Source organism: Corvus hawaiiensis, chromosome 24, assembly GCF_020740725.1.
Source record: "Corvus hawaiiensis isolate bCorHaw1 chromosome 24, bCorHaw1.pri.cur, whole genome shotgun sequence".
Classification (NCBI taxonomy): Eukaryota; Metazoa; Chordata; class Aves; order Passeriformes; family Corvidae; genus Corvus; species Corvus hawaiiensis.
The window spans coordinates 929,368-953,062 of NC_063236.1; the positions used below are offsets into that span (position 1 = coordinate 929,368).

A 23,695-nucleotide genomic window follows, 5' to 3' on the forward strand; every position below is an offset into this window, starting at 1 on the left:
TGTGGTACTTCTGGACTGCGGGCACGGCGGGGGCTCAGGCCAGGCTGGCACTGTCCCCTCGCTGTCCCCAGCTGGGCTGGCACTGTCCCCTTGCTGTCCCCAAACGGGCTGGCACCCCCCCAGGCTGTCCCCAGCTGGCTGTCACCCACCCCACACCGTCCCCACGCCATCCCAGTCCCACACCGTCCCCACACCGTCCCCACGCCATCCCCAGCCCACACCAGCCCCACACTGCCCCCACACCATCCCAACGCCATCCCCAGCTCCACACTGTCCCCACACCATCCCCTGCCCCACATCGTCCCCACACCGTCCCCACGCCATCCCCAGCTCCACACTGTCCCACACCATCCCCTGCCCCACATCGTCCCCACACCGTCCCCACGCCATCCCCAGCTCCACACTGTCCCCACACCGTCCTCACGCCATCCCCAGCTCCACACCAACCCCACACTGTCCCCATGCCATCCTCAGCTCCACACCAGTCCCACACAGTCCCCAGCCAGGCTGTCAGTGCCCCACACCGTCCCCACACCGTCCCCATTCCATCCCGAGCTCCACACCAACCCCACACCTGTCCCCACACCATCCCCAGCCCCACACCAGCCCCACACTGTCCCCAACCACGCTGTCAGTGCCCCACACTGTCCTCATGCCATCCCGATCCCCACACTGTCCCCACGCCATCCCCAGCCCCACACCAGCCCCACACTGTCCCCACACCGGCCCCATGCCATCCCCAGGGGCACTCACTGACGATTTTGTCGACCGAGTCGTGGTCGTCGAAGGTGACGAAGGCGAAGCCGCGCTTTTTGCCGCTGCCGCGGTCGGTCATGATCTCGATGACCTCGATCTTGCCATACTGGCCGAAGTAGTCCCGCAAGTGATGCTCCTCCGTGTCCTCCTTGATACCGCCCACGAAGATCTTCTTCACCGTCAGGTGCGCGCCGGGCCGCTGCGAGTCCTGCGCGAACAGGGACGGGGATGGAGCGGGCACGGAGAGGGCACGGAGCAGGGGCACGGGGCAGGGGCATGGGGCAGGGATGGAGCGGACACGGAGCGGGCACGGAGCAGGGGCACAGAGCAGGGATGGAGAAGGGATGGAGCGGGCACGGGGCAGGGGCACAGAGCAGGGATGGAGAGGGGATGGAGCGGGCACGGAGCGGGCACGGGGCAGGGCACGGAGCAGGGATGGAGAGGGGATGGAGCGGGCACGGAGCGGGCACGGGGCAGGGGCACGGAGCAGGGATGGAGAGGGCACGGAGCGGGGATGGAGCGGGCACGGGGCAGGGGCACGGGGCAGGGGCACGGGGCAGGAGCACGGAGCGGGCACGGGGCAGGGGCACGGAGCGGGGGCACAGGGCAGGGGCACGGCCGCCACCGTCCCCGGTGTCACTGCTGCGAGCAGCGGGCACGGCCACTGCCACCACCCCAGCCCCAGGTGCCACTGTCCCCAGCATGTCCCCAAGGTCCCCGTACATCTCTGGACATGGCCCCTTTGGGTTCCACCACCCCTCCATGGCCCCAGTGTCCCCTCAGTGTCCCCATCCCTCTCTGGACACAGCCCATTTGGGTTCCACCACCCCCCCGTGTCCCCTCAGGGTCCCCGTACCTCCACCACCCCCCTCTGTCCCCAGTGTCCCCTCAGTGTCCCCTCTGTGCCCTCACCTCTCTGGACACGGCCCGTTTGGGTTCCACCACTCCCTTGTATCCCCAGTGTCCACTCAGTGTCCCCTCAGTGTCCCCTCAGTGCCCCCAGGGTCCCCTCGGTGTCCCCAGGGTCCCTCACCTCTCTGGACACGGCCCGTTTGGGTTCCACCACCCCTCCATGGCCCCAGTGTCCCCTCAGTGTCCCCAGCGTCCCCTCAGTGTCTCCTCTGTCCCCTCACCTCTCTGGACACAGCCCATTTGGGTTCCACCACCCCCCCTGTGTCTCCCCAGTGTCCCCCCAGTGTCCCCGCAGTGTCCCCCCTCAGGGTCCCCGGTGTCCACTCGGTGTCCACTCACTGTCTCCTCAGTGTCCCCAGGGTCCCCTCGGTGTCCCCTCGGTGTCCCCAGGGTCCCTCACCTCTCTGGACACGGCCCGTTTGGGTTCCACCACCCCTCCATGGCCCCAGTGTCCCCTCAGTGTCCCCTCAGTGTCCCCTCGGTGTCCCCTCGGTGTCCCCAGGGTCCCTCACCTCTCTGGACACGGCCCGTTTGGGTTCCACCACCCTGCCGTCCACCTTGTGTGGCCGCGCGTTCATGGCGGCGTCGACCTCCTCGACCGAGGAGTAGGTGACGAACCCGAAGCCCCGCGAGCGCTTCGTGTTGGGGTCCCGCATCACCTGGGGACACAGGGGACAGCTCAGGGACAGGTCAGGGACAGACCAGGGACACAGGGAACAGGTCAGGGACAGCTCAGGGACAGGCCAGGGACACAAAGAACAGGTCAGGGACAGGTCAGGGACAGGCCAGGGACACAGGGGACAGGCCAGGGACAGGCCAGGGACAGGCCAGGGACAGGTCAGGGACAGGTCAGGGACACAGGGGACAGGTCAGGGACAGGTCAGGGACAGGTCAGGGACAGGTCAGGGACACAGGGGACAGGTCAGGGACAGGCCAGGGACAGGCCAGGGACAGGCCAGGGACAGGTCAGGGACACAGGGGACAGGTCAGGGACAGGTCAGGGACACAGGGGACAGGTCAGGGACAGGCCAGGGACAGGTCAGGGACACAGGGGACAGGCCAGGGACAGGTCAGGGACAGGCCAGGGACAGGTCAGGGACACAGGGGACAGGTCAGGGACAGGCCAGGGACAGGCCAGGGACAGGCCAGGGACAGGTCAGGGACACAGGGGACAGGCCAGGGACAGGTCAGGGACACAGGGGACAGGTCAAGGACAGGCCAGGGACAGGTCAGGGACACAGGGGACGGGTCAAGGATAGGCCAGGGACAGGTGAGGGACACAGGGGACAAGTCAGGGACAGGTGAGGGACAGGCCAGGAACAGGCCAAGGACAGGTCAGAGACAGGCCAGGGATGGAAGAGGGACAGACCAGGGACACAGGAGACAGGCCAGGGACAGGCAGGGACACGGACAGAAGACACACACAGGTGAGGGGTCTCTCACAGGTGAGGGGTCTCTCACACCCAGGGGCTGCTCTGGGGGGGCCAGGGAAGGTTTGGGGGCCCTGCAGAGTTTGGTTGGTCCCTGAGCAGGTTTGGGGGGGCTGGGGAAGGTTTGGGGGCCCTACAGAGTTTGGTTGGTCCCTGAGCAGGTTTGGGAGCCCAGGGAAGGTTTGGGGGCCCTACAGAGTTTGGTTGGTCCCTGAGCAGGTTTGGGAGCCCAGGGAAGGTTTGGGGGCCCTGCAGAGTTTGGTTGGTTCCTGAGCAGGTTTGGGAGCCCAGGGCAGGTTTGGGGCTGTGGGGAGAGGACCCTGGTGCGCATTTGGAGACGCCGGGAAAAGTGTCGGGGGTCCCAGGGAAAGATTTGAGGGTCCCAGGGAAAGACTTGGGGCTCCAAGGGAAGGTTTTGGGGATCCTGAGGAAGGTCTGGACGTCCCAGGGCAGGTTTTGGGGTCCCAAGGAATGTCTAAGGGTCCTGGAAAAGGTTTTAGGAGTCCCAAGGAAGAATCTTGGGGAACCCAGAGAAAGTTTTGGTGCCCTGGGGAGGGATCTGGAGATCACAGAAAGGATTTGGGTGTCCCAAAGAAGATTGTGCTCTCCCAGGGAGGGATTTGGGGGTCCCAGAGAAGGTTTTGGGTATCCCAGGGAAGGTCTTGCTGTCCCAGGAAGGATTTGGAGATCCCAGGGAGGGATTTGGGGGTCTCAGGGAAGGTTTAGGGGATCCCAGGGAAGGTTTTGGGGATCCCAGGGGAGGTTTAGGGGGTCCCAGGGGAGGTTTAGGGGTGCCAGGGGAGGTTTAGGGGATCCCAGGGGAGGTTTTGGGGTGCCAGGGGAGGTTTTGGGGTGCCTGGGGAGGTTCTGGGGTGCCAGGGGAGGCTGGGGCCAGGCTCTCACCACGCAGTCGGTGAGGGTGCCCCACTGCTCGAAGTGGCTGCGCAGGCTCTCGTCTGTGGTTTCAAAGCTGAGGCCGCCGATGAAAAGTTTCCGGAGCTGCTCTGGCTCCTTCGGGGACTGCGGGACAGGGGACACGGAGGGAGGGGTCACAGGGGGCTGGGGACCCCAAAATCCCTCCTGGGACCCCCCCCCCACAGCTCCTGACATCCCAAATTCACCCCCAAGATCCCCCCCTCCCCCCCAGCTCCTCACACCCCAAATTCCCCCTGGGATCCCCCAGAGCTCCAGGGAGGTCCTGACATCCCAAAATCCCGCCCCCAGGACCCTCCAAATCCCTCCTGGGACCCCAAATTTCACCCTGGGCCTCCCCCACAGCTCCTGACACCCCAAATCCCCCCTGGGAACATCCCAGCTCCACGGATGCCCTAAAACCCCAAATTTCACCCTGGGATCCCTCCCAGCTCCAGGGAGGTCCTGACACCCCAAATCCCCCTGGGAGCCCCCAGACCCAACCTGAGGGGGTCGAGGAGCCCCCCACCCCTCACCTGAGATGCTGCCCAGGGCCAGGGAGACCCTGAAACCCCCAGATCCTCTTTTGGGGACCCCAGGCCCTAAAGGGACCCAGAGCCTCCCCCAGTGCCTGATTTTGGGGCCCATCAGGCGCTTGACCCCCCCTGGGCCCCATCCCTGACCCCAAAGGAACCCCTGAACTCCTCCATCCCAAACTTTTGGGGTCACTGGGTCCTTGAGCATCCCCAGGTCCCATCTGGGGGGGCCACCAGACCCCCAACCCAAATTCCTAGACCTCCCAAGCCCCCAACCCTCTCCCCCAGCCCCTATTTCCGGGGCCCACCAAACCCCTCAGTGCCCCCAGCCCCTCATTTCGGACCCCCCCAACCCTAAACTCGGACTCCTCCAAACCCCCCAGAAGCCCCCAACCCCAATTTTGACCCTCCGAAGCCCCCATACCCCTCATTTTCGCCCCGCCACCCCCCAATTTCGACCACCCCACCCCTAATTTTGAGACACCCCCCCCCCCCCCCAATCCCGGGTGACACAAAGGACGCGCACGTGGCCGCGGGCGCGCGCGGGGGGGGGGGGGGGGTGGGTGAGGGGGGGTCGCGCATGCGCCTGAGGGGGGATGGGGGGAGGGGAGGGGGGGGGGTCCGTGTGTGACCCCCCCCCCAAACAGCGCCTGCGCGGGTGAGGGGAGGGGGGGAAAGGGGGGGGGGGCGCGCGCCGCGGGACGGGACGGGCGGCGCGCGCAGGCGCAGTGAGCGCGCGCGGCCCGCGAGGCGGCGGCGGCGGCGCGGGGTGGGGGGGGGGCGGGGGGGGGGGGGCGGGGAGGGTGGAATAAAAAATAACCCGCGGGGATCGGCGAGGGGAAAGGGGTGTGAGCGCTGACCTCGGCCTTGGCCATGGCGGCGGCGCGGGGCGGGGCGGGCCGGGCGGTGGCGGCAGCGCGCGATGCTCCCTCTGCGAGGGCCGACACGGAAAGGGGCCGAGCGACGCGAGCGCCGCCGCCTCACCCCGCCGCCCCCGCCGCCCGCCCGGCCCCCGCGCCGCCTCCCATTGGCCGACGCCGCCCGGCGCCGCCGCCTCATTGGCGGAGCCGCCGCGCTCCGCCCGCAGCGCCGGCGCTGGTTGGCCGCCCGCGGCCCCGTCCCGCCCCCCGCGCCGCGCTGATTGGACAGAACCGTCGCGGCCACGCCCCGCGCAGCTTTTCCCGCTCCGGCCCCGGAGACTCCCCGGCGCGCCGGTGATTCGCTGGCGCGGCGGAGGGCCCGCCCCTCGCTCGGCGCTCATTGGCTGGGCGCGCGGGGGGACGGTCCCCATTGGCGGGCGCGGCCGTCGCTCAGCGCGGGCCGCCGGCGGGCCCAGCGCAGCTCGGCGAGCGCGGCGCGGCGGGCGCAGAGCGGGGCGGCGGCGAGTCCCGGCGGCGGCGAGGAGGGGCCGCCCGCCCGCCGGCCCCAAGGTGCGCCTGAAGCAGCGCATGCGCCAATCGCGGCGGGTTTGGGGAGGGGGGAAAGGCGGGCGGACGCATGCGCGGAGCGCGGCCGGCGGCGCCTGCGCGCTGCGGGCGGTTTTGGCGGGCGGAGCGCGGAGCAGCGGCAGCTCGGAGGGGCGGCTAAACCGCGGCGGACGGGCCCGCGCCGGAGCCGCTCTCCGCGCAGGTAGCGCAGACGGCGGGCGGCGGATGAATGGGCGGCAGCGCGGGGGCGGGTCCTGGCGCGGTGACGGGCAGGCGCGCTGGCCAATAGCGGCGGACGGGAGGCGGGGCCGCGCGCGGAGTGACGGACGCGATAGCCAATAGCAGTGGACGGGAGGTGGGATGGCGCGGCGATTGACAGGCGTGCTGGCCAGTAGCATCGGAGCAGAGGCGGGGCGGCAGTTGGAGTGACGGTTTCTCCGCCCAATGGTAGCGCGGCGGGGGCTGTGGCGAGCGGCGGGGCGCTCAACCAATCAGGGTGCGGGCGCGCGGCGGCTCTAACCAATCGCGGTGCGGGGCGTGCTTCTGGCCCCGCCCCCAGGCCCAGATACCGGCCCCCCCCCGCCGGCCGCGCTTTGAACCCAAAACTGCGGCTTTTTACCCCAAAACTGCGGCTTTTGCCTCAAACCGCCGCGTTCCGCCTCAAACTCGCGTTTTCCCGCCTCAAGCCGGCGGGTTTTGCCTCAGAACTGCGATTTTTAGCTCTGGAAACGGCGCTTTTGGCCTCAAAGCGGCGCCTTCCCTTTGTTCCCTCAGGATTCCCGGGCGCGGATCCGGGATGCGACGCCCCGGGGGCTCCATCCCGGCCCTTCCCCTCCCAAAGCCGCCTTTTCCCACCCAAACCGGCCCCTCTTCCCACGCAAATCCTCCCAAATCCTCCCAAAACCTCCCGGTTCCCGCCCAAATCCCGCGCCGGGAAATCCCGCCGGGAATCCGGCAGGAAATTCCACCCGGGAGCGAGGAATTCCCGGGCTCCCTCACGGGGCTTTAGGGCTGCATTTAAAAGAAAAAAAAAAAAAAAAAAAAATCAATTCGCTAAAATCAAGGGTTAAGGAGAAAAAAAAAAAAAAAAAAGAGCCCAAATTGGGGTTTTCTTAAAACCTTTTTTTTTTTTTTAATCCGCCCGTTTTTAAGGGGTTTAGCCCGAATTCCATTTCCCTGTTCCCAAATCCCCCCCCAGTTTTAGGGGGTTTATCCCGAATTCCATTTCCCTCTGCCTAAGTTCTCACTTTTTTACGGGTTTTTAGCCCAGTTCGTGTTTCTTTGTGCCTAAATCCCCGCTGGTTTTTAGGAATCCCCCTCTCCTTCCCTCCCTGCCCCAGGATCTCCCTTTGGGGGGTCCTGAGGTGCCCCCAGTTCCCTCCTTTGGGGTTTCCCAGGTGACCCCAAATCCTTTCTCGTGGTCCCCAAGTGCCCCAAATCCCCCCTTGGGGATCCCCAGGTGCCCCACTCCCCCCTTGGGGATCCCGAGATGACCCCAAATCCCCCCTTGGGAGTCCCCAGGTGCCCCAATCCCCCCTTGGGGGTCCCCAGGTGCCCAAATTCCCCCTTGGGGATCCCGAGATGACCCCAAATCCCCCCTTGGGGGTCCCCAGGTCACCCCAACCCCACCTTTAAGGGAGCTCCAGGAGCCCTCAAATTTCCCTTTGGGGGTCCTGAGATGTCCCCAGCTGCCCCATTGTGGTGTCCCCTGGGGTGACAATGCCACGTCCCCATGGAGCGGTGGCTGCAGGAGGAGCCGCAGGGCAGTTCCCTGTCCCATGGTGACATTCCCTGTCCCTGTCCCCATCCCATGGTGACATTCCCTGGCCCTGTTCCCTGTCTGTGTCCCACGGTGACATTCCCTGTCCCCTGTCTCTGTCCCTGTCCCATGGTGACATTCCCTGACCCTGTCCCTGTCCCACGGTGACATTCCCTGTCCCATGGTGACATTCCCTGACCCTGTCCCTGTCCCATGGTGACATTCCCTGACTCTGTCCCTATCCCTGTCCCAGGGTGACGTTCCCTGACCGTGTCCCATGGTGACACTCCCTGTCCTCTGTCCCTGTCCCATGGTGACATTCCCTGTCACTGTCCCCAGAGCGGTGGCTGCGCTATGGGCAGGAGGAGCCGGCGGGCAGCCGACAGCTCGTCCTCGGGGGAGGAGGAGGAGTATGTGGTGGAGAAGGTTCTGGATCGGCGCGTGGTGAGGGGCCAAGCCGAGTACCTGCTCAAGTGGAAGGGCTTCTCCGAGTGAGTGACACCGGGGACAGCGCGGGGGACACGGGACACGGCTCCTGGGCACCCAGGGGACCTGGCAGGGCAGGGACACGCTGTGGGGACCCTGCTGTGTGACAGGGACATGGGGACCCTGCTGGGGCGTGAGGGGACCCTGTGGGGACCCTGCTGTGTGACAGGGACATGGGGACCCTGCTGGGGCGTGAGGGGACCCTGTGGGGATCCTGCTGTGTGACAGGGACATGGGAACACTGCTGGGGCGTGAGGGGACACGGGGACCCTGCTGTGTGACAGGGGATGTGGGGACACTGCTGGGGCGTGAGGGGACACGGGGACCCTGTGGGGACCCTGCTGTGTGACAGGGACATGGGGACACTGCTGGGGCGTGAGGGGACACGGGGACCCTGCTGTGTGACAGGGGGACACCGCAGCGACCCTGAGCTGACCCCGGCGTGCGGTGGGACACAACTCCTGGGGATGCCACGGGGACACTGCGGGGACCCTTCTCTGAGCCAGGGGACCCCGTGGTGACGCCGCTGTGTGACCTCCATGCGTGGAGGTGTCCCCACAGTGTCCCCACGGTGTCCCAGCGATGTCCCACAGGGAACACAACACGTGGGGATTGGGGGGTTGTCCCCTGGGTGTCCCCTTGTCTCCTGGGTGTCCCCTGGGTGTCCCCTTGTCCCCTGACGGTGTCCCACAGGGAACACAACACGTGGGAGCCCGAGAAGAACCTGGACTGTCCCGAGCTGATCTCGCAGTTCCTGCGCAAGGACCGCAGGATGAGGGACATGAGGGACATGAGGGACAGCGATGGGACACGGCCCCGGGAGCGCCCCGAGGGCGCCAAGCGCAAGGGACTGCCCGGCAGCGAGGACGGGCGCGCCAAGAAGAAGAGGGAGGTGAGAGGGGACACGGGGATGGGGACAGGGACAGAGGGATGGGGACAGCGACACAGGGATGGGGACAGGGACAGGGGGATGGGGACAGAGGGATGGGGACAGGGACACAGGGATGGGCTGGGAACCCAGGCTTGGGGACAGGAATGGACAGCAGAGCTGGGGACAGGGACAAGGGATGGGGACAATGGCACCCAGTGTCCTCTCCATGGGGACAGGAGTCTGCAGTCCTGGAATGGCCACCAGGGAACGGGACAGTGCCCAGCCACGGGGCACTCCCCCAGTGCCACCACGCTGGGGACAGCGTCCCCAACCTGCAGCTGCACCGCCTCCCTGTCTCCCTCCTCGCCCTAAAATCTCTCTGTTCCCAAAAAAATCCCATTTTTCCCCAAAACTCCCAGAGCAACGACATCGCCCGCGGCTTCGAGCGGGGGCTGGAGCCCGAGAAGATCATCGGGGCCACCGACTCCTGCGGGGACCTCATGTTCCTCATGAAGTGGTGAGGCCACCACAGGTGTCCCCAGAGTCCCCTGAGCCCCCCAGGCTGTGTCTGGGACCCCCCAGTGCTCCCAGTTTGTGCCAGCGACTTCCTGTCCCCCCCTCCCCCCAGGTCGTGTCTTTGTCCCCCAGTTTGTGTTTGCGTCCCCCCCATTTGTGTCCGTGTCCCCCAGTCTGTGGCTGTCCCCGTGTCCCTCCAGTTTGTCCCCTGTCCCCCCAGTTTGTGTCCTTCCAGTTTGTCTCTGTGTCCCTCCCTCCCCCAGTTCATCCCCATGTCCCCAGTTTATCCCCGTGTCCCCACTCGGTCCCCGTGTCCCCAGTTCATCCCCGTGTCCCCAGTTCGTCCCCGGGTCCCCAGTTTATCCCCCGTGTCCCCAGTTGGTCCCCGTGTCCCCAGTTCATCCCCGTGTCCCCCTGACCCCCCGTTCTTGTCCCCACCCCCCAGGAAGGACACGGACGAGGCCGACCTGGTGCTGGCCAAGGAGGCCAACCTCAAGTGTCCCCAAATTGTCATCGCCTTCTACGAGGAGCGGCTGACGTGGCACGCGTACCCCGAGGACAGCGACAGCAAGGAGCGGGACCCCCCCCGCAGCTAAGCGACCCCCCCCACTGTACATAGCCCCCCCATCCATGGGGACCCCCCCGGGACCCCTCCCCATCCCACTGTCCCCGTCCCAGTGTCCCCAGGGGCCACCCTGCCCCCCCCCCCCGCAGCCCCCCTGGGGACAGGGGTGGGGTGTCCCTCCCCTTCGGGGTGTCTAAGGGGGGGTCCCCAGCCTGTCCCCACCCCCCCCCCTCCCCGCCACCCCCAGGCAGATTTGGGGGGGTCGGCCCCGGTTTTTGGTGTTTTTTAAAGTCGGTGTTTTTAGCCGGGGCCCCCCCGGGGTGTCCCCGTGTCCCCTCTGTCCCCGTGTCATCCCCAACCCCCCCAGATTTGCTTCCAATAAACGGTCACTTTTCAGGAGCTGCTTGGTCTGGGGGACATTGGGGACCCCCCGGTGTCCCCAGTACAGGGTCAGGGTGGGACCCCGGCTCAGGGTGGGCCCCCGCCCCATTTCAGCGGGTCCCAAAAAAGGGGCGGGGGGGGGGCGGTTCCAGCTCTGTCCCCTCCGGTCCGTTCAGCGGCGCCTCCGGTGCCACCTGGTGGTGACAACGCGGAGCTGCAGCCGCACAGCGCGGGGACAAAGCGGCACCGGGGACACCGGGGGGGGCCCGGAGGGGACACGGGGGACACCGGGGGTGACACGGGAGGGTTTGGGGACACCGGGGTGACGATGGAGGGGGGCTCGGGGAGTCCGCGGTGTGGCTGCTTGGGCTCGGTGGGGCAGCTGGGGGCGCTCCCGGTGTCACGGGGGGGTTGGGGACACTCGGGTGACACCGGGCAGGGGTTGGGAACGCTCGGGTGACACCGAAGGGGGAGTTGGGGACACTCGGGTGACACCGGACAGGGGCTGGGGACACTCGGGTGACACCGAGGGCGGGTTGGGGACGCTCGGTGACACCGAAGGGGGTTGGGGACACTCGGGTGACACCGGGCAGGGGCTGGGGACACTCGGGTGACACCGAGGGCGGGTTGGGGACGCTCGGGTGACACCGAAGGGGGTTGGGGACACTCGGGTGACACCGGGCAGGGGCTGGGGACGCTCCCGGTCGCCACCGCCTTCCCTCCCGGGCCCGCCAGGGGGCGCCCTCGCGCCGCCGCAGCCCCGCGCGCTGCCCGCCCCCCCCCCCGCGGGAAGGGGCGTGGCCCTGAGGAGACCCCGCCCCCTCCCGTGCGCGCGCCACCGCCCTTCGCCCCCCCCGCCCACCCGTGGGTGCCCCCCCCGTGTTCCCCACGCGCGTTCGCGGCCCCGGGGGGGTTCGGGGAGGGTTCGGGGGGGCTCGGGGAGGGTTCGGGGGGGTTCGGGGAGGGTTCGGGGGGGGCTCGGGGGGGGGTGGGTTCCCACCGCAAAGCACGATGGGAAGCTCCGCGCGCAGACAAAGGCCCGGGCCCCGCCCCTCCCCCGCCCGCGCGGGGCACGCCGGGAAGGGGCGGGGGGCGGGGCCCGGCGCGCGGCGGGAGCGGCGCGTGCTCAGGTGGGCTCGCGGCGGCGGCGGCCGTGACGTCACCGGGGGGCCGTGTGACGTCACGAGGGGACCGCGGGGGTGGGGGGGGGGCTGTGAGGGGCACTCGGGGGGTCCGGGGGGGGGGTGGGGGACACGGGGGGGGCTCGCGAGGGGCAGCCGGGCGGGGCCAGGGCCGCCTGGTCACCGCTGGCCCCTGTCCCCGACCGGAGCTCCGCCATCCCCGACCGGGGCTCCGCCATCCCCCGGGGCTCCGCTGTCCCCTGTCCCCGACCGGCGCTCCGCCATCCCCGACCGGGGCTCCGCCGTCCCCCGGGGCTCCGCTGTCCCCCTGTCCCCGACCGGCGCTCCGCCATCCCCGACCGGGGCTCCGCCGTCCCCCGGGGCTCCGCCATCCCCCGGGGCTCCGCTGTCCCCTCCGCTGTTCCCCCCGGGGCTCCGCTGTCCCCTCCGCCATCCCCCCCCGACCGGGGCTCCTCCCGTCCCCTCCGTCCCCAGCCCCGGGTCCCCTCCGTCCCCCCCGCGCTCAGCGCGTCCCCGCGGTGCCCGCAGGCGATGGGGATGGAGCGCGCCGGGCCCGAGGCGGGGCCGCGGCGGGACGAGGACGAGGAGGACGAGGAGGAGGAGGAGGAAGGATCCCGGGAGGAGGCTGAGGACGGAGCCGCGGATGAGGAGGATGAGGATGAGGAGGAGGAGGATGAGGAGCGGGCCGAAGGCGTGGCCGGGCGGTTCCTGGCTCTCGAGCGGGCTCTGTCCGAGCAGCTGCGGGCGCTGCCGCCGCCCGGGCCGCCCGTGGCCCTCGTGTACGCCCCGCTCGAGTACGCGTGGGAGCCGCACCGCGACTTCGTGCGCCGCTACTGCCGCGGCCCCAAGGCCGTGCTGTTCCTCGGCATGAACCCCGGCCCCTTCGGCATGGCCCAGACCGGGGTCAGCGGCGCGGGGGGGGCCCAGCGCATCCCGGGGGGCACCGAGTGAGGGAAAGGGAGGTTTTGGGGGTGCTCGGGGGGCGTCCCAGGCTGTCCCGTGGGGTTCCAGGGGAGGGAAACTGAGGCACGGGGGGGTTCATGGGTTGCCCAGGGGGTCCCAGGGGAGGGAAACTGAGGCACGGGGGGGGTTCATGGGTTGCCCAGGGGGTCCCAGGCCATTCCATGGGTCCCAGGGGAGGGAAACTGAGGCACGAGGGATCCTCCAAGGGGTCCCAGGCTGTCCCGTGGGGTCCCAGGGGAGGGAAACTGAGGCACAGGGGGGTTCCTGGGTTGCCCAGGGGGTCCCAGTCTGTCCCACGAGGTCCCACGGGAGGGAAACTGAGGCACAGGGGGGTTCATGGGTTGCCCAGGGTGTCCCAGGCCATTCCATGGGGTCCCAGGGGAGGGAAACTGAGGCACGGGGGGGATTCATGGGTTGCCCAGGGGGTCCCAGGGGAGGGAAACTGAGGCACGGGGGGGAGGTGTCCCCAGAGGAGTCCCGCTCCATCCCGCGGTATCTCAGAGCCGGACACCCGAACCCGGGGATCACCCGTGGGGTGTGGGGGGGGGTCCCCGCGCTCTGTCCCCCCGCTGACGCCCCCGGGCCGCCCCGCAGGTGCCGTTCGGCGAGGCGTGGCACGTTCGGGAGTGGCTGCGGGTTTCGGGCTCGGTGCTGAAGCCCCCCCAGGAGCACCCCAAGCGCCCGGTGCTGGGGCTGCGCTGCCCGCGGGCCGAGGTGAGCGGCGCCCGCTTCTGGGGGCTCATCCGGAGCCTCTGCCCGGACCCCCGCGCCTTCTTCCGCCACTGCTTCGTGCACAACCTCTGCCCCCTCCTCTTCCTCGCCGCCAGCGGCCGCAACGTCCCCCCCCCGGAGCTGCAGGCCCCGGAGCGGGAGCGGCTGCTCGGGCCGTGCGGGGCGGCGCTGGCGGCCGCCGTGGTGGCCCTGAGGGTGCGGCTCGTGGGTGGCCCTGGGCCGGGTGGCCGAGCTGCGGGCGCGCCGGGCGCTGGCGGCCGCCGGGCTGGCCGTGCCCGTGCGGGCCCTGCCGCACCCGTCCCCCCGCAACCCCCGCGCCAACCGCGGCTGGGAGGGAGCGGCCCGGGCCAGGCTGGGCGAGATCGGGGTGCTGCGGCTGCTGGGGGTGCGGGAGGGAGCGCGGCTAGGCAGCGGGGGGATGGAGGTTGGGGGGGCTGTGCCTCAGTTTCCCCTCCCGGGAACTGGGGGGAAGGGGGCTGGCGGGTCCCTGTGCCAGTTTGACCAGTTGGGAGCTGGGGAAAAGGGGATTGATGGGGCCCTGCCTCAGTTTCCCCAGGCAGGAAAGGATTTAGGACATCACTACAGGGCAGAGGATGAATCCCTGCCTCAGTTTCCCCAGTTGGGGACTGGGAGGAAGGAGGATGGTGCGGCCCTGTCCCAGTTTGACCAGCTGGGGACTGGGGGACAGGGGATTGATGGCGCCCTGCCTCAGTTTCCCCACTCAGGAGCCGGGGAGCAGGAGGTTGGTGGGTCCCTGCCTCAGTTTCCCCACTCGGGGGGGGGTTTAGGGCTCCTTTAGGGGGTGGGGGAGGGGTTCTGCCTCAGTTTCCGCTAGGAATAAGGGGGGGGAGGGTTCATGGGTCGCTGCCTCGCGGCGTTTTGTGTGGAATTCTGGAATAAATAAAGGCAAAAATTGGTAAAAATGCCAGGAAAGAGGCAGCGAGGGGGATGGGGGGAGGGGATGGGGGATGTGGGATGGGGGGGTCGTTCCGGGGGGTTTTTAGGGTGGGGGGCTGGGGCTGCAGTGGGGACCTCCCTCCCTGGCGCTGTCCCGGGGCTGAACTGGGAGTCGCTGGGCCGAACTGGGCCGTACCGGGAGGTGCCGTCGCGGGCTGCCGGTGCCGGTGCCGGGGGTGCGGGCGCGGCTCTGCGGGGAGGAGCGCTAGAGAGAGGCAGAGACCGCGGCACGGCCCCGCCGCCGCTGCGGGACCGGGGCTGCTCCGGCACCGGGACCGACACCGGGACCAGCACCGGGACCGACACCGGGACCAGCACCGGGAGCGACAGCGACACCGGGACCGACACCGACTCTGGGACCGGCACCGACACCGGGAGCGACACCGACACCGGCACCGGGACCGACTCTGGACCGACACTGGTCCTGCTCCATTCCCGGTGCCGCCCCCGGTACCGTTCCCGTTACTGCCCCACTCCCGGTACCGCTCCCAGTCCGACCCCGCATCCCCCGAGAGGGTCCCCGGAGCCGGGGCTTTGCTGCGGGATTGGGATCGGTGGGGTTTGGGATCTGTGGGATTGGGATCTCTGGGGTTTGGGATCTCTGGGGTTGGGATCTCTGGGGTTTGGGGATCTCTGGGGTTGGGATCTGTGGGGTTTGGGGTCTCTGGGGTTGGGATCTCTGGGGTTTGGGATCTCTGGGGTTTGGGATTTCTGGGGTTTGGGACCTCTGGGGTTTGGGGTCTCTGGGGTTGGGATCTCTGGGGTTTGGGATCTGTGGGGTTTGGGACCTCTGGGGTTTGGGGTCTCTGGGGTTGGGATCTCTGGGGTTGGGATCTCTGGGGTTTGGGATCTCTGGGGTTGGGATCTCTGGGGTTTGGGGTCTCTGGTGTTTGGAATCTCTGGTGTTTGGGATCTGTGGGTTTGGAATCTCTGTGATTTGGGATCTCTGGGGTTGGGATCTCTGGGGTTGGGATCTCTGGTTTGGGATCTCTGGGGTTTGGGGTCTCTGGTGTTTGGGATCTCTGGGATTGGGATCTCTGGGGTTTGGGATCTGTGGGATTTGGGATCTCTGGAGATTGGGATCTCTGGGGTTGGGATCTCTGGGGTTTGGGATCTCTGGGGTTTGGGATTTCTGGGGTTTGGGACCTCTGGGGTTTGGGGTCTCTGGGGTTGGGATCTCTGGGGTTTGGGATCTGTGGGGTTTGGGACCTCTGGGGTTTGGGGTCTCTGGGGTTGGGATCTCTGGGGTTGGGATCTCTGGGGTTTGGGATCTCTGGGGTTGGGATCTCTGGGGTTGGGATCTGTGGGGTTTGGGGTCTCTGGTGTTTGGAATCTCTGGTGTTTGGGATCTGTGGGTTTGGAATCTCTGTGATTTGGGATCTCTGGGGTTGGGATCTCTGGGTTTGGGATCTCTGGGGTTTGGGGTCTCTGGTGTTTGGGATCTCTGGGATTGGGATCTCTGGGGTTTGGGATCTGTGGGATTTGGGATCTCTGGTGTTTGGGATGTCTGGGTTTGGGATCTCTGGGGTTGGGATCTCTGGGGTTGGGATCTGTGGGGTTTGGGGTCTCTGGTGTTTGGAATCTCTGGTGTTTGGGATCTGTGGGTTTGGAATCTCTGTGATTTGGGATCTCTGGGGTTGGGATCTCTGGGGTTTGGAATCTCTGGTGTTTGGGATCTGTGGGTTTGGAATCTCTGTGATTTGGGATCTCTGGGGTTGGGATCTGTGGGATTTGGGATCTCTGGGTTTGGGATCTCTGGGGTTTGGAATCTCTGGGGTTGGGATCTCTGGGTTTGGGATCTCTGGGGTTTGGGGTCTCTGGTGTTTGGGATCTCTGGGATTGGGATCTCTGGGGTTTGGGATCTGTGGGATTTGGGATCTCTGGAGATTGGGATCTCTGGGGTTTGGGATCTCTGGGGTTTGGGGTCTCTGGGGTTTGGGATCTGCAGGACTGAGGGTTCCCAGCTCTGGGCCCACCCCAATCCCGGGACACCCCCCCCCCCCACCCCCGGCCCGAGCCAATTCCCATGGGATCCTTCTCTCCAGAGCCGATCTGGGGAGGATTTTGCTCTCTCCCCCCCCCGCCCCCCTCCCCCCGCCATTCCCAGCCCCATTTTGGGGCAGAAAGAGGGAAAACCTGGAATTCTGTGCGGAGCCGGGACCCGCAGGATCAGGGCCTCCCTTCCCAGGGTCCCTTCCTGGCCACGACCCCTCCCCAGATTTTGCCGCGGGGCTGATTTATCCCGGTTGGATGTCTCTGATAATTGGATAATTAATCTTTATTGGATCCTGTTATTTTTTATGGCTCTTCCTTCCCCCCCCATTTCTCCGGGCCAAATTCCCGACGTTCCAGCTGCTCCGGGAGAGATTTCCCTCATGGAGATGGGAAAAAGGGAAGGGAGAAATAAATAATTAATAATAAATAAATAAATAAATAAAAATAAGTAAATAAAATCATAAATAAGTAAATAAATAAAATACATAAACAACCCCTCAAAAACCCTCCCGGAGAAATGATTCCGCTCCCTTTCCCGGCTGGAATAGGGACATAAAAACCCCCTGGAATCACCCGGGAGAGGAGACAATAAAAAACTCGCTTTTTCCCTTTTTTCTTTTTTTTTTTTTTTTTTTAATTTTTTTCATTCCCTGATTTTTGGGGGTTTTTTGTGTTTTTTTTTTTACAGGAACGGGGTCGCTCGCAGTTCCCAGCGCGGATCCCGGTGGGGAAGGGGGGGAAGAGGAGAGGGAGGGGCCGGGAAGAGGAAGAGGAGGAGGAGAAGAGGAGGAAGGAGAGAGGAGGAAGCACTGGGAGCGCTGGGAGCTCTGGGAGCACTGGGAGCGCTGGGAGCTCTGGGAGCACTGGGAGCACTGGGAGCACTGGGAGCGGGGCGCGCGCGTCACCTCGGGGGGTTCAGGCAGGATCCCGGGGGCGTTCTGGGGTGAAATCCAGGAATTTCCGTCGGAAGGAGGATCCGGGGGGGATCCCGGGGAAGGAAACCCGGGGGGGGGAGGGAGGGAAGGGCCGGAAAAGCCAAAAATTCCCCCGGGGACGGGGCCGGGGCTCGGGGCGGCTGCGCCGGAACCTCCCGGGACGGGACCCTCGGGGGTCCCCCGAGCCCCCCGGGATCCCCCCGAAACCGGGAGCGGGAGGTAAGCGGGGTCCGGCCCCTTTCCTTCCCCTTTCTGGTTCCCTCCCTCTTTTTATCCCAGGAAAACACCCTTTTATTCCCCCTTTTCCACCCTTTTATTCCCCCTTTTCCACCTTTTTTCCCCTTTTCCACCTTTCTTTCCCCCCCTTTCCACCTTTTTCCCCTTTTCCACCTTTTTCCCCTTTTCCACCCTTTTTTCCCCCTTTCCACCTTTTTCCCCTTTCCCACCCTTTTTTCCCCTTTTCCACCCTTTTTCCTCCCCCTTTTCCACCTTTTTTCCCCCCTTTTCCACCATTTTTCCCCCTTTTCCACCCTTTTCCCCCCGTTTTCCACCCTTTTTTCCCCAGGAGAACACCCCCCTTTCCCTCCCCCTTTATCCCCAGTTTTTTCCCCTTTCCCACTCTTTTTCCCCCCAGGAAAACCCCCCTTTTTTCCCCCCTCTTCCACCCCTTCCCCCCCATTTTTTCCCAGTAAAACTCCCCCTTTTCCCCCCCTTTTTCCCCACTTTTCCCAGGAAAACACCCCCCCCCCCCCATCACCGCCCCCTCTGCGACCCCCCCCGCCCTCCCCACCCCCCCTGAACCCCTCCCCCCCCCATGACCCCGCCATCGATTTTATGGAAAAAACGCCTGGAATTCATCCCGGGCCCCCTCACCTCGCATCTGCCCGCGCCCCGCGGAGCCAAAATCCTGGGATTTGATGGATTTTTGCAGGGATGCGGCTCCCGCCGGGGGGGCGAAAGCGGCGAGAAAAGTGGGGGAAAAGTGGGGAAAAGGGGAATTTTCTTCATGGCAGCGCCGCGGGTCGGGGTCCCGCGTCCTGCCGGGGGTCCTGGGGGGCTCCGCTGCGAGCCTGAGCCTCCCCTTCCCCAGGGAAAAAGGTCCTGGAAGGGGGAAAAGGCGCTGATCCCGCTGGGTTTGGGGACGGGAAGAGGAATTTGGGGTGGGAGGAGCAGGATGGGATTTTGTTTCTGGTTGGTTTTTCAGCTGGAGCAGCGCCCGGATCAGCTGGGCAGGGAAAAGGGAGGGAAAAATGGCCCGAAAGTGGCCAAAATAACCCCAAATCCTCCGTTTGCCACCCCCAGAGCTCTCGGGATTCCCCTGCACCCCCCAAATTCCGGCTGCGTCCCCAAAATGTATCAAAATTTCGCAGTTTCACGCCAGAACACGACCTTGGGAGTGCCCAACCTTCCCCCAAATCCCAGCTGGAAACCCCAAATTACAGCCTGGAAATTACAATCCCCCAAATCCCAGCTGCAGCCCCAAAATTGCAGTCCCCCAAAACGACAGCCCCAAAATCCCAATTCCAATCCCCCAAATCCCAGTTGAAACCCCCAAATTACAACTCTCGGGTTGCAAACCCCAAATTACGGCCCCAAAAATCTCAATTCCAGCCTGAAACTGCAGCAGCTTTCCCTAAAATGACCCAATTTACATCCCCCAAATCCCAAAATCACAACCCCCAAATTCCAACTCCCCCAAACCCCACTCCCGTCCCCCAAATTCCAGACCCCAAACTGCAGCTTTGTCCCCTCAATTATGGCCCCCAAATCCCAGTTTTGCCCCCAAATCCCAGTTTTCTCCCCAGATTTCCACCTGGGAACGGGAGACACCAAATTTGGGTTGGGAACGTGGGATGGGGGCAGCTCCCGCCGCAGCTTTTAGGGCCGGACCCCCTCAATGTCACTCAGACACGGGATCCCAAAATCCCTTTTCCCACCAAAAAAAAACCCAAACACCACTAAAACCCCCCAAAATCTCCCCCTCCGGGCTCCGCCACCGCTCCAAATTCCCGGAGCCGATTCCCTACCCTCCCAGCGCCCTTTTGGGGCAGAATCCCGCGGATTCCGTTCCCTGCGGGGTTACGGGGACACAACCCCCGCGTGGGGACCCCCGGGGCGCCGCCGTCCCCCCGAAACCCCGGCGCTCCCGGGATTTACGGCCGCGGTTCCCTCTGGAAGCCCTCCCAGGCTCTCCAGGAGAAGGATGCTCCGGGCAGCCCCATAAATAACCCCGGAAAGGCTCCGGCTGCTCCCGTAACTGCATTTTATGGGATCAGCGGCTCTGGGATTTGTGGCCTCGTGTTCCGCCAGCGACGGCGGCGGGAGCGCTTTTCCAACCTCCCGATCCCAAAAAAATCCCCTTCCCCACCCAGATTCCCGGGATTTTGGCTTTCCGACTCATTGTCGGGGGGGGGAAAGGGTTTTGGGGCAGGGGGTGAGGGTGTGAAATAAATAAATATTCCCCAAAAAAATCCTGTTGGAAATCGTCCTTTTCCCACATTCCCAGGGAATTTCGGGGTGGGGAAACAGCAGCGACACATCCCAAGGGTTTTGTTTGTTTGTTTTGGGGGACGATTTGGGGGATTTGAGGCTGAACCCCCCCCCGTGGAGCTGCTCCGTTGGCCCCAAGCCATCTCTGACGGGTGAATCCCGGCGGGAGCGTCTCCCGTTCCCGACGGCTTTTCTGTCTCACCTCGAATTCCCGGTGATTGTCCCCGAGGATTATCGGGGATAACGAGGATATCGGGGGTATTGGGGATATCGGGGGTATCGGGGATATCAGGGATATTGGGGATATGGGGGATAACGAGGATATCGGGGATAACGAGGATATCGGGGATATCGGGAATATCGGGAATATGGAGCTGCCGGCCCCGCTGGAGCCGTTCCCGATCCGCTGTGTCCAGGGGGCCGGAGAATCCCAAATGTCCCAGTCCTGGGGTTTGGGGGATCCTGGACGCGTCCAGGGGATGGCGCTGCGGCTGGAGGGACAGGGAGGGTGACCACGGACATCTCTGAGTGACCACGGACATCTCCGAGTGACCACGGACATCTCTGAGTGACCATGGATATCTCTGAGTGACCACAAGACATCTCTGAGTGACCACAAGATATCTCTGAGTGACCACGGGCATCTCTGAGTGACCCTGCACCTGTCCGCCGAGTGACCACAGACCTGGGCACCAAACGCTCCGGAGCCCCCAAGTCCCTCCGGCCGCTGCCCTTGGTGGCCTTGGGGCACTTCCCGGCCACCTCGGAATCCCGGGATCAGCGTGGGAAGGGCTCCCTGTGCCTCCCCACCCCAATCCTGCTGACCCCAACCCCGCTGACCCCAACCCCGCTGACCCCAACCCCGCTGACCCCAACCCCACTGACCCCAACCCCCTAACCCCAGCCCCGCTGACCCCAGTGCTCCTGACCCCAATCCTGCTGACCCCAGTCCTGCTGACTCCAACCCCACTGACCCCAACCCCACTGACCCCAATGCTCCTGACCCCAATCCTGCTGACCCCAGTCCTGCTGACTCCAACCCCCTGACCCCAACCCCGCTGACCCCAACCCTGCTGACCCCAACCCTGCTGACCCCAACCCCACGTCCCTCGGGGGGGCGCTGGGACCCATTTGGGAACGTGGGATGGGGGCAGCTCCCACCGCAGCTTTTAGGGCCGGACCCCCTCAATGTCATTCAGACACGGGATCCCAAAATCCCTTTTCCCACCAAAAAAATACCCCCAAACACCACAAAAAAACCCCAAAATCTCCCCCTCCGGGCTCCGCCACCGCTCCAAATTTCCGGAGCCGATTCCCTGCCCTCCCAGCGCCCTTTTGGGGCAGAATCCCGCGGATTCCGTTCCCTGCGGGGTTACAGGGACACAATCCCCGCGTGGGATCCATAAAGGGATTTGTGGCGCATCCCCTTGGACGGGGATCATCCGTCGGGAAAGCCTCGGGAAGGCGGCGCAGCGTGGCCGGCCCCGAGCATTTACGGCCGCGGGCGGCCCCGTCCATCGCCGGCCCTATAACGATTCCCGGGCAGTCCCCGCCGTTAACGGGAACGAGCCCCGACCTCGGGATTTATGTCCCGTTCCCCCGGGATCGCCCGGCCCCGACGCGGCCCAGGAGACACCGGAGCCGGGGCTCGGAGTCGCTGCCCAGAGCGGCCCCGGGGTGAATCTGCTGGGATTTGGGGGAATCTGGGATTTGGGGGGGTCTGGGATTGGGGAGGGGGAGATTTACACAGCCCTGGGAGCCGGGAATTCCGGGGGGGGCGGGAAGGATGGAGAGAGGGATGGATGGATGGATCAATGGATGGATGGATCGATGGATGGATCGATGGATGGATGGATCGATGGATGGATCGATGGATGGATCGATGGATCAATGGATCGATGGATCAATGGATCGATGGATGGATCAATGGATGGATCAATGGATGGATCGATGGATGGATCGATGGATGGATCAATGGATCGATGGATGGATGGATCAATGGATCGATGGATGGATGGATCAATGGATGGATGGATGGATGGATGGATGGATGGATGGATCAATGGATGGATGGATGGATCGATGGACGGATCAATGGATCAATGGATCGATGGATCGATGGATGGATCGATGGATCAATGGATGGATGGATGGATCGATGGATGGATGGATGGATGGATGGATCAATGGATCAATGGATCAATGGATGGATGGATGGATCGATGGATGGATGGATGGATGGATGGATGGATGGATCAATGGATCAACAGATAGACGGATCGATGGATCAATGGATCGATGGATCGATGGACCGATAGATCGATGGATCAATGGATCAATGGATCAATGGATCAATGGATGGATGGATGGATGGATGGATGGATGGATCAATGGATGGATCAATGGATGGATGGATGGATTGATGGATGGATCGATGGATGGATCGATCAATGGATCAATGGATGGATGGATGGATCAATGGATCAATGGATCAATGGATGGATGGATGGATCAATGGATCAACGGATAGACAGATCGACGGATCAATGGATCGATGGATCGATGGACCGATAGATCGATGGATCAATGGATCAACTGATTGATGGATCAATGGATCAATGGATGGATGGATCGATGGATCGATGGATGCCAAAGCCACCATCCCTCCCCGGAATCCCAGAGGAAGAACATCCATCCCATAACCCCCCCCAGCATCCCCTAACGAGGATCTCCAGGGGATTCCCGTGGGTTCCCATTCCTGCTCCCCACATCCCACAGCCCCCGACCCCACCCAGGGACACTCCCGGGTGCCCCTCATCCCTCGGGACCCCACACGACCTCGGGGTGTCCCAGGAACGATCCCAAGGTTGTTCCGGGCAGGACACCCCCGCTTCCCTCGCGGCCCAGCGCTCCGGCAAATTGGAAACCAGCGGGAAAAGCCATCGCCACTGGCGGAGCCGCTCCGGGAATGTCGCCATCGGCCCGGGAAGCGCAGCCGGAACGCCTCGATCCGTTCCAGGAGCCGATTCCTCGTCCCCTCTCTCCTTTATGGCTCACGCCCGGCAATTCCGCTCCCAGCGCACGCGGAGAGCTGCTGGAGCATCCCGGAAAATAATTACGGACCCAAACGTGCTCCCAGAGCATCCCGGAAAATAATTACAGATCCCAAAAGTGCTCCCGGAGCATCCCGGAAAATAATTACAGATCCCAAAAGTGCTCCCGGAGCATCCTGGAAAATAATTACAGATCCCAAAAGTGCTCCCAGAGTATCCCGGAAAATAATTACAGATCCCAAAAGTGGTCCCAGAGTATCCCAGAAAATAATTACAGATCCCAAATGTGCTCCTGGAGCATCCCAGAAAATAATTACAGATCCCAAATGTGCTCCCGGAGCATCCCGGAAAATAATTACAGATCCCAAATGTGCTCCCAGAGCATCCCAGAAAATAATTACAGACCCAAACGTGCTCCCAGAGTATCCCGGAAAATAATTACAGATCCCAAAAGTGCTCCTGGAGCATCCCAGAAAATAATTCCAGATCCCAAATGAGCTGCCGGACAGCCGGGCTGGGAGCGGGAGCGGCCGGAGCAGCGCGTCCATCCCAGAATCCCAGCCCAGGAGCTCCAGGATCGCTCCCGGATTTTCCCCTCCCGAGTTTCCCGCTCCTTCCCACGGATGGATTTGCTCCGGGCGCCTCTCACGGAGGTGAAATTGGGGTGGTTTGGGATGGTTCCCTTCCCTCGGTGGGGAATAATCCCACGGTAAATAATTCCATATTAAATAATTCCATATTAAATAATTCCATGGTGAATAATTCCATATTAAATAATTCCATATTAAATAATCCCATCGTGAATAATCCCATGGTGAATAATTCCATATTAAATAATCCCATGGTGAGTAATTCCATATTAAATAATTCCATGGTG

General features: G+C 64.3%; 3 protein-coding genes across 4 annotated transcripts; 2 read left to right on the forward strand and 1 right to left on the reverse strand.

The window, feature by feature from the left end:
- Position 1: 1 nt before the first annotated feature.
- On the reverse strand, positions 2-5,512 carry HNRNPA1 (heterogeneous nuclear ribonucleoprotein A1; the record flags this gene model as incomplete). The annotated part of the gene is made up of 5 exons (XM_048328312.1): positions 5,407-5,512; positions 4,002-4,118; positions 2,181-2,327; positions 754-964; positions 2-15 (listed from the first exon to the last, which is right to left on the reverse strand). Coding segments are annotated over exons 1-5 (504 nt in total), but the record flags the coding sequence as incomplete, so codon positions are not given.
- Positions 5,513-5,915: 403 nt separating this feature from the next.
- Positions 5,916-10,569, forward strand: CBX5 (chromobox 5). 2 transcript variants are annotated; one of them, XM_048327606.1, is made up of 5 exons: positions 5,916-5,976; positions 8,072-8,223; positions 8,912-9,110; positions 9,509-9,606; positions 10,051-10,569. In XM_048327606.1, exons 2-5 carry the CDS (start codon positions 8,087-8,089, stop codon positions 10,199-10,201), a joined length of 585 nt encoding a protein of 194 aa, XP_048183563.1. In that variant the 5' UTR covers positions 5,916-5,976; positions 8,072-8,086; the 3' UTR covers positions 10,202-10,569. The 2 variants fall into 2 exon arrangements, with proteins under 2 accessions (XP_048183563.1, XP_048183562.1); XM_048327605.1 differs by lacking the exon at positions 5,916-5,976 and adding an exon at positions 6,067-6,175.
- Positions 10,570-11,647: 1,078 nt separating this feature from the next.
- Positions 11,648-14,207, forward strand: SMUG1 (single-strand-selective monofunctional uracil-DNA glycosylase 1). Its single transcript, XM_048327551.1, is given in 4 exon segments — positions 11,648-11,681; positions 12,222-12,596; positions 13,251-13,595; positions 13,597-14,207. Coding segments are annotated over 3 exon segments (1,308 nt in total). The 5' UTR covers positions 11,648-11,681; positions 12,222-12,224; the 3' UTR covers positions 14,188-14,207.
- Positions 14,208-23,695: the final 9,488 nt, after the last annotated feature.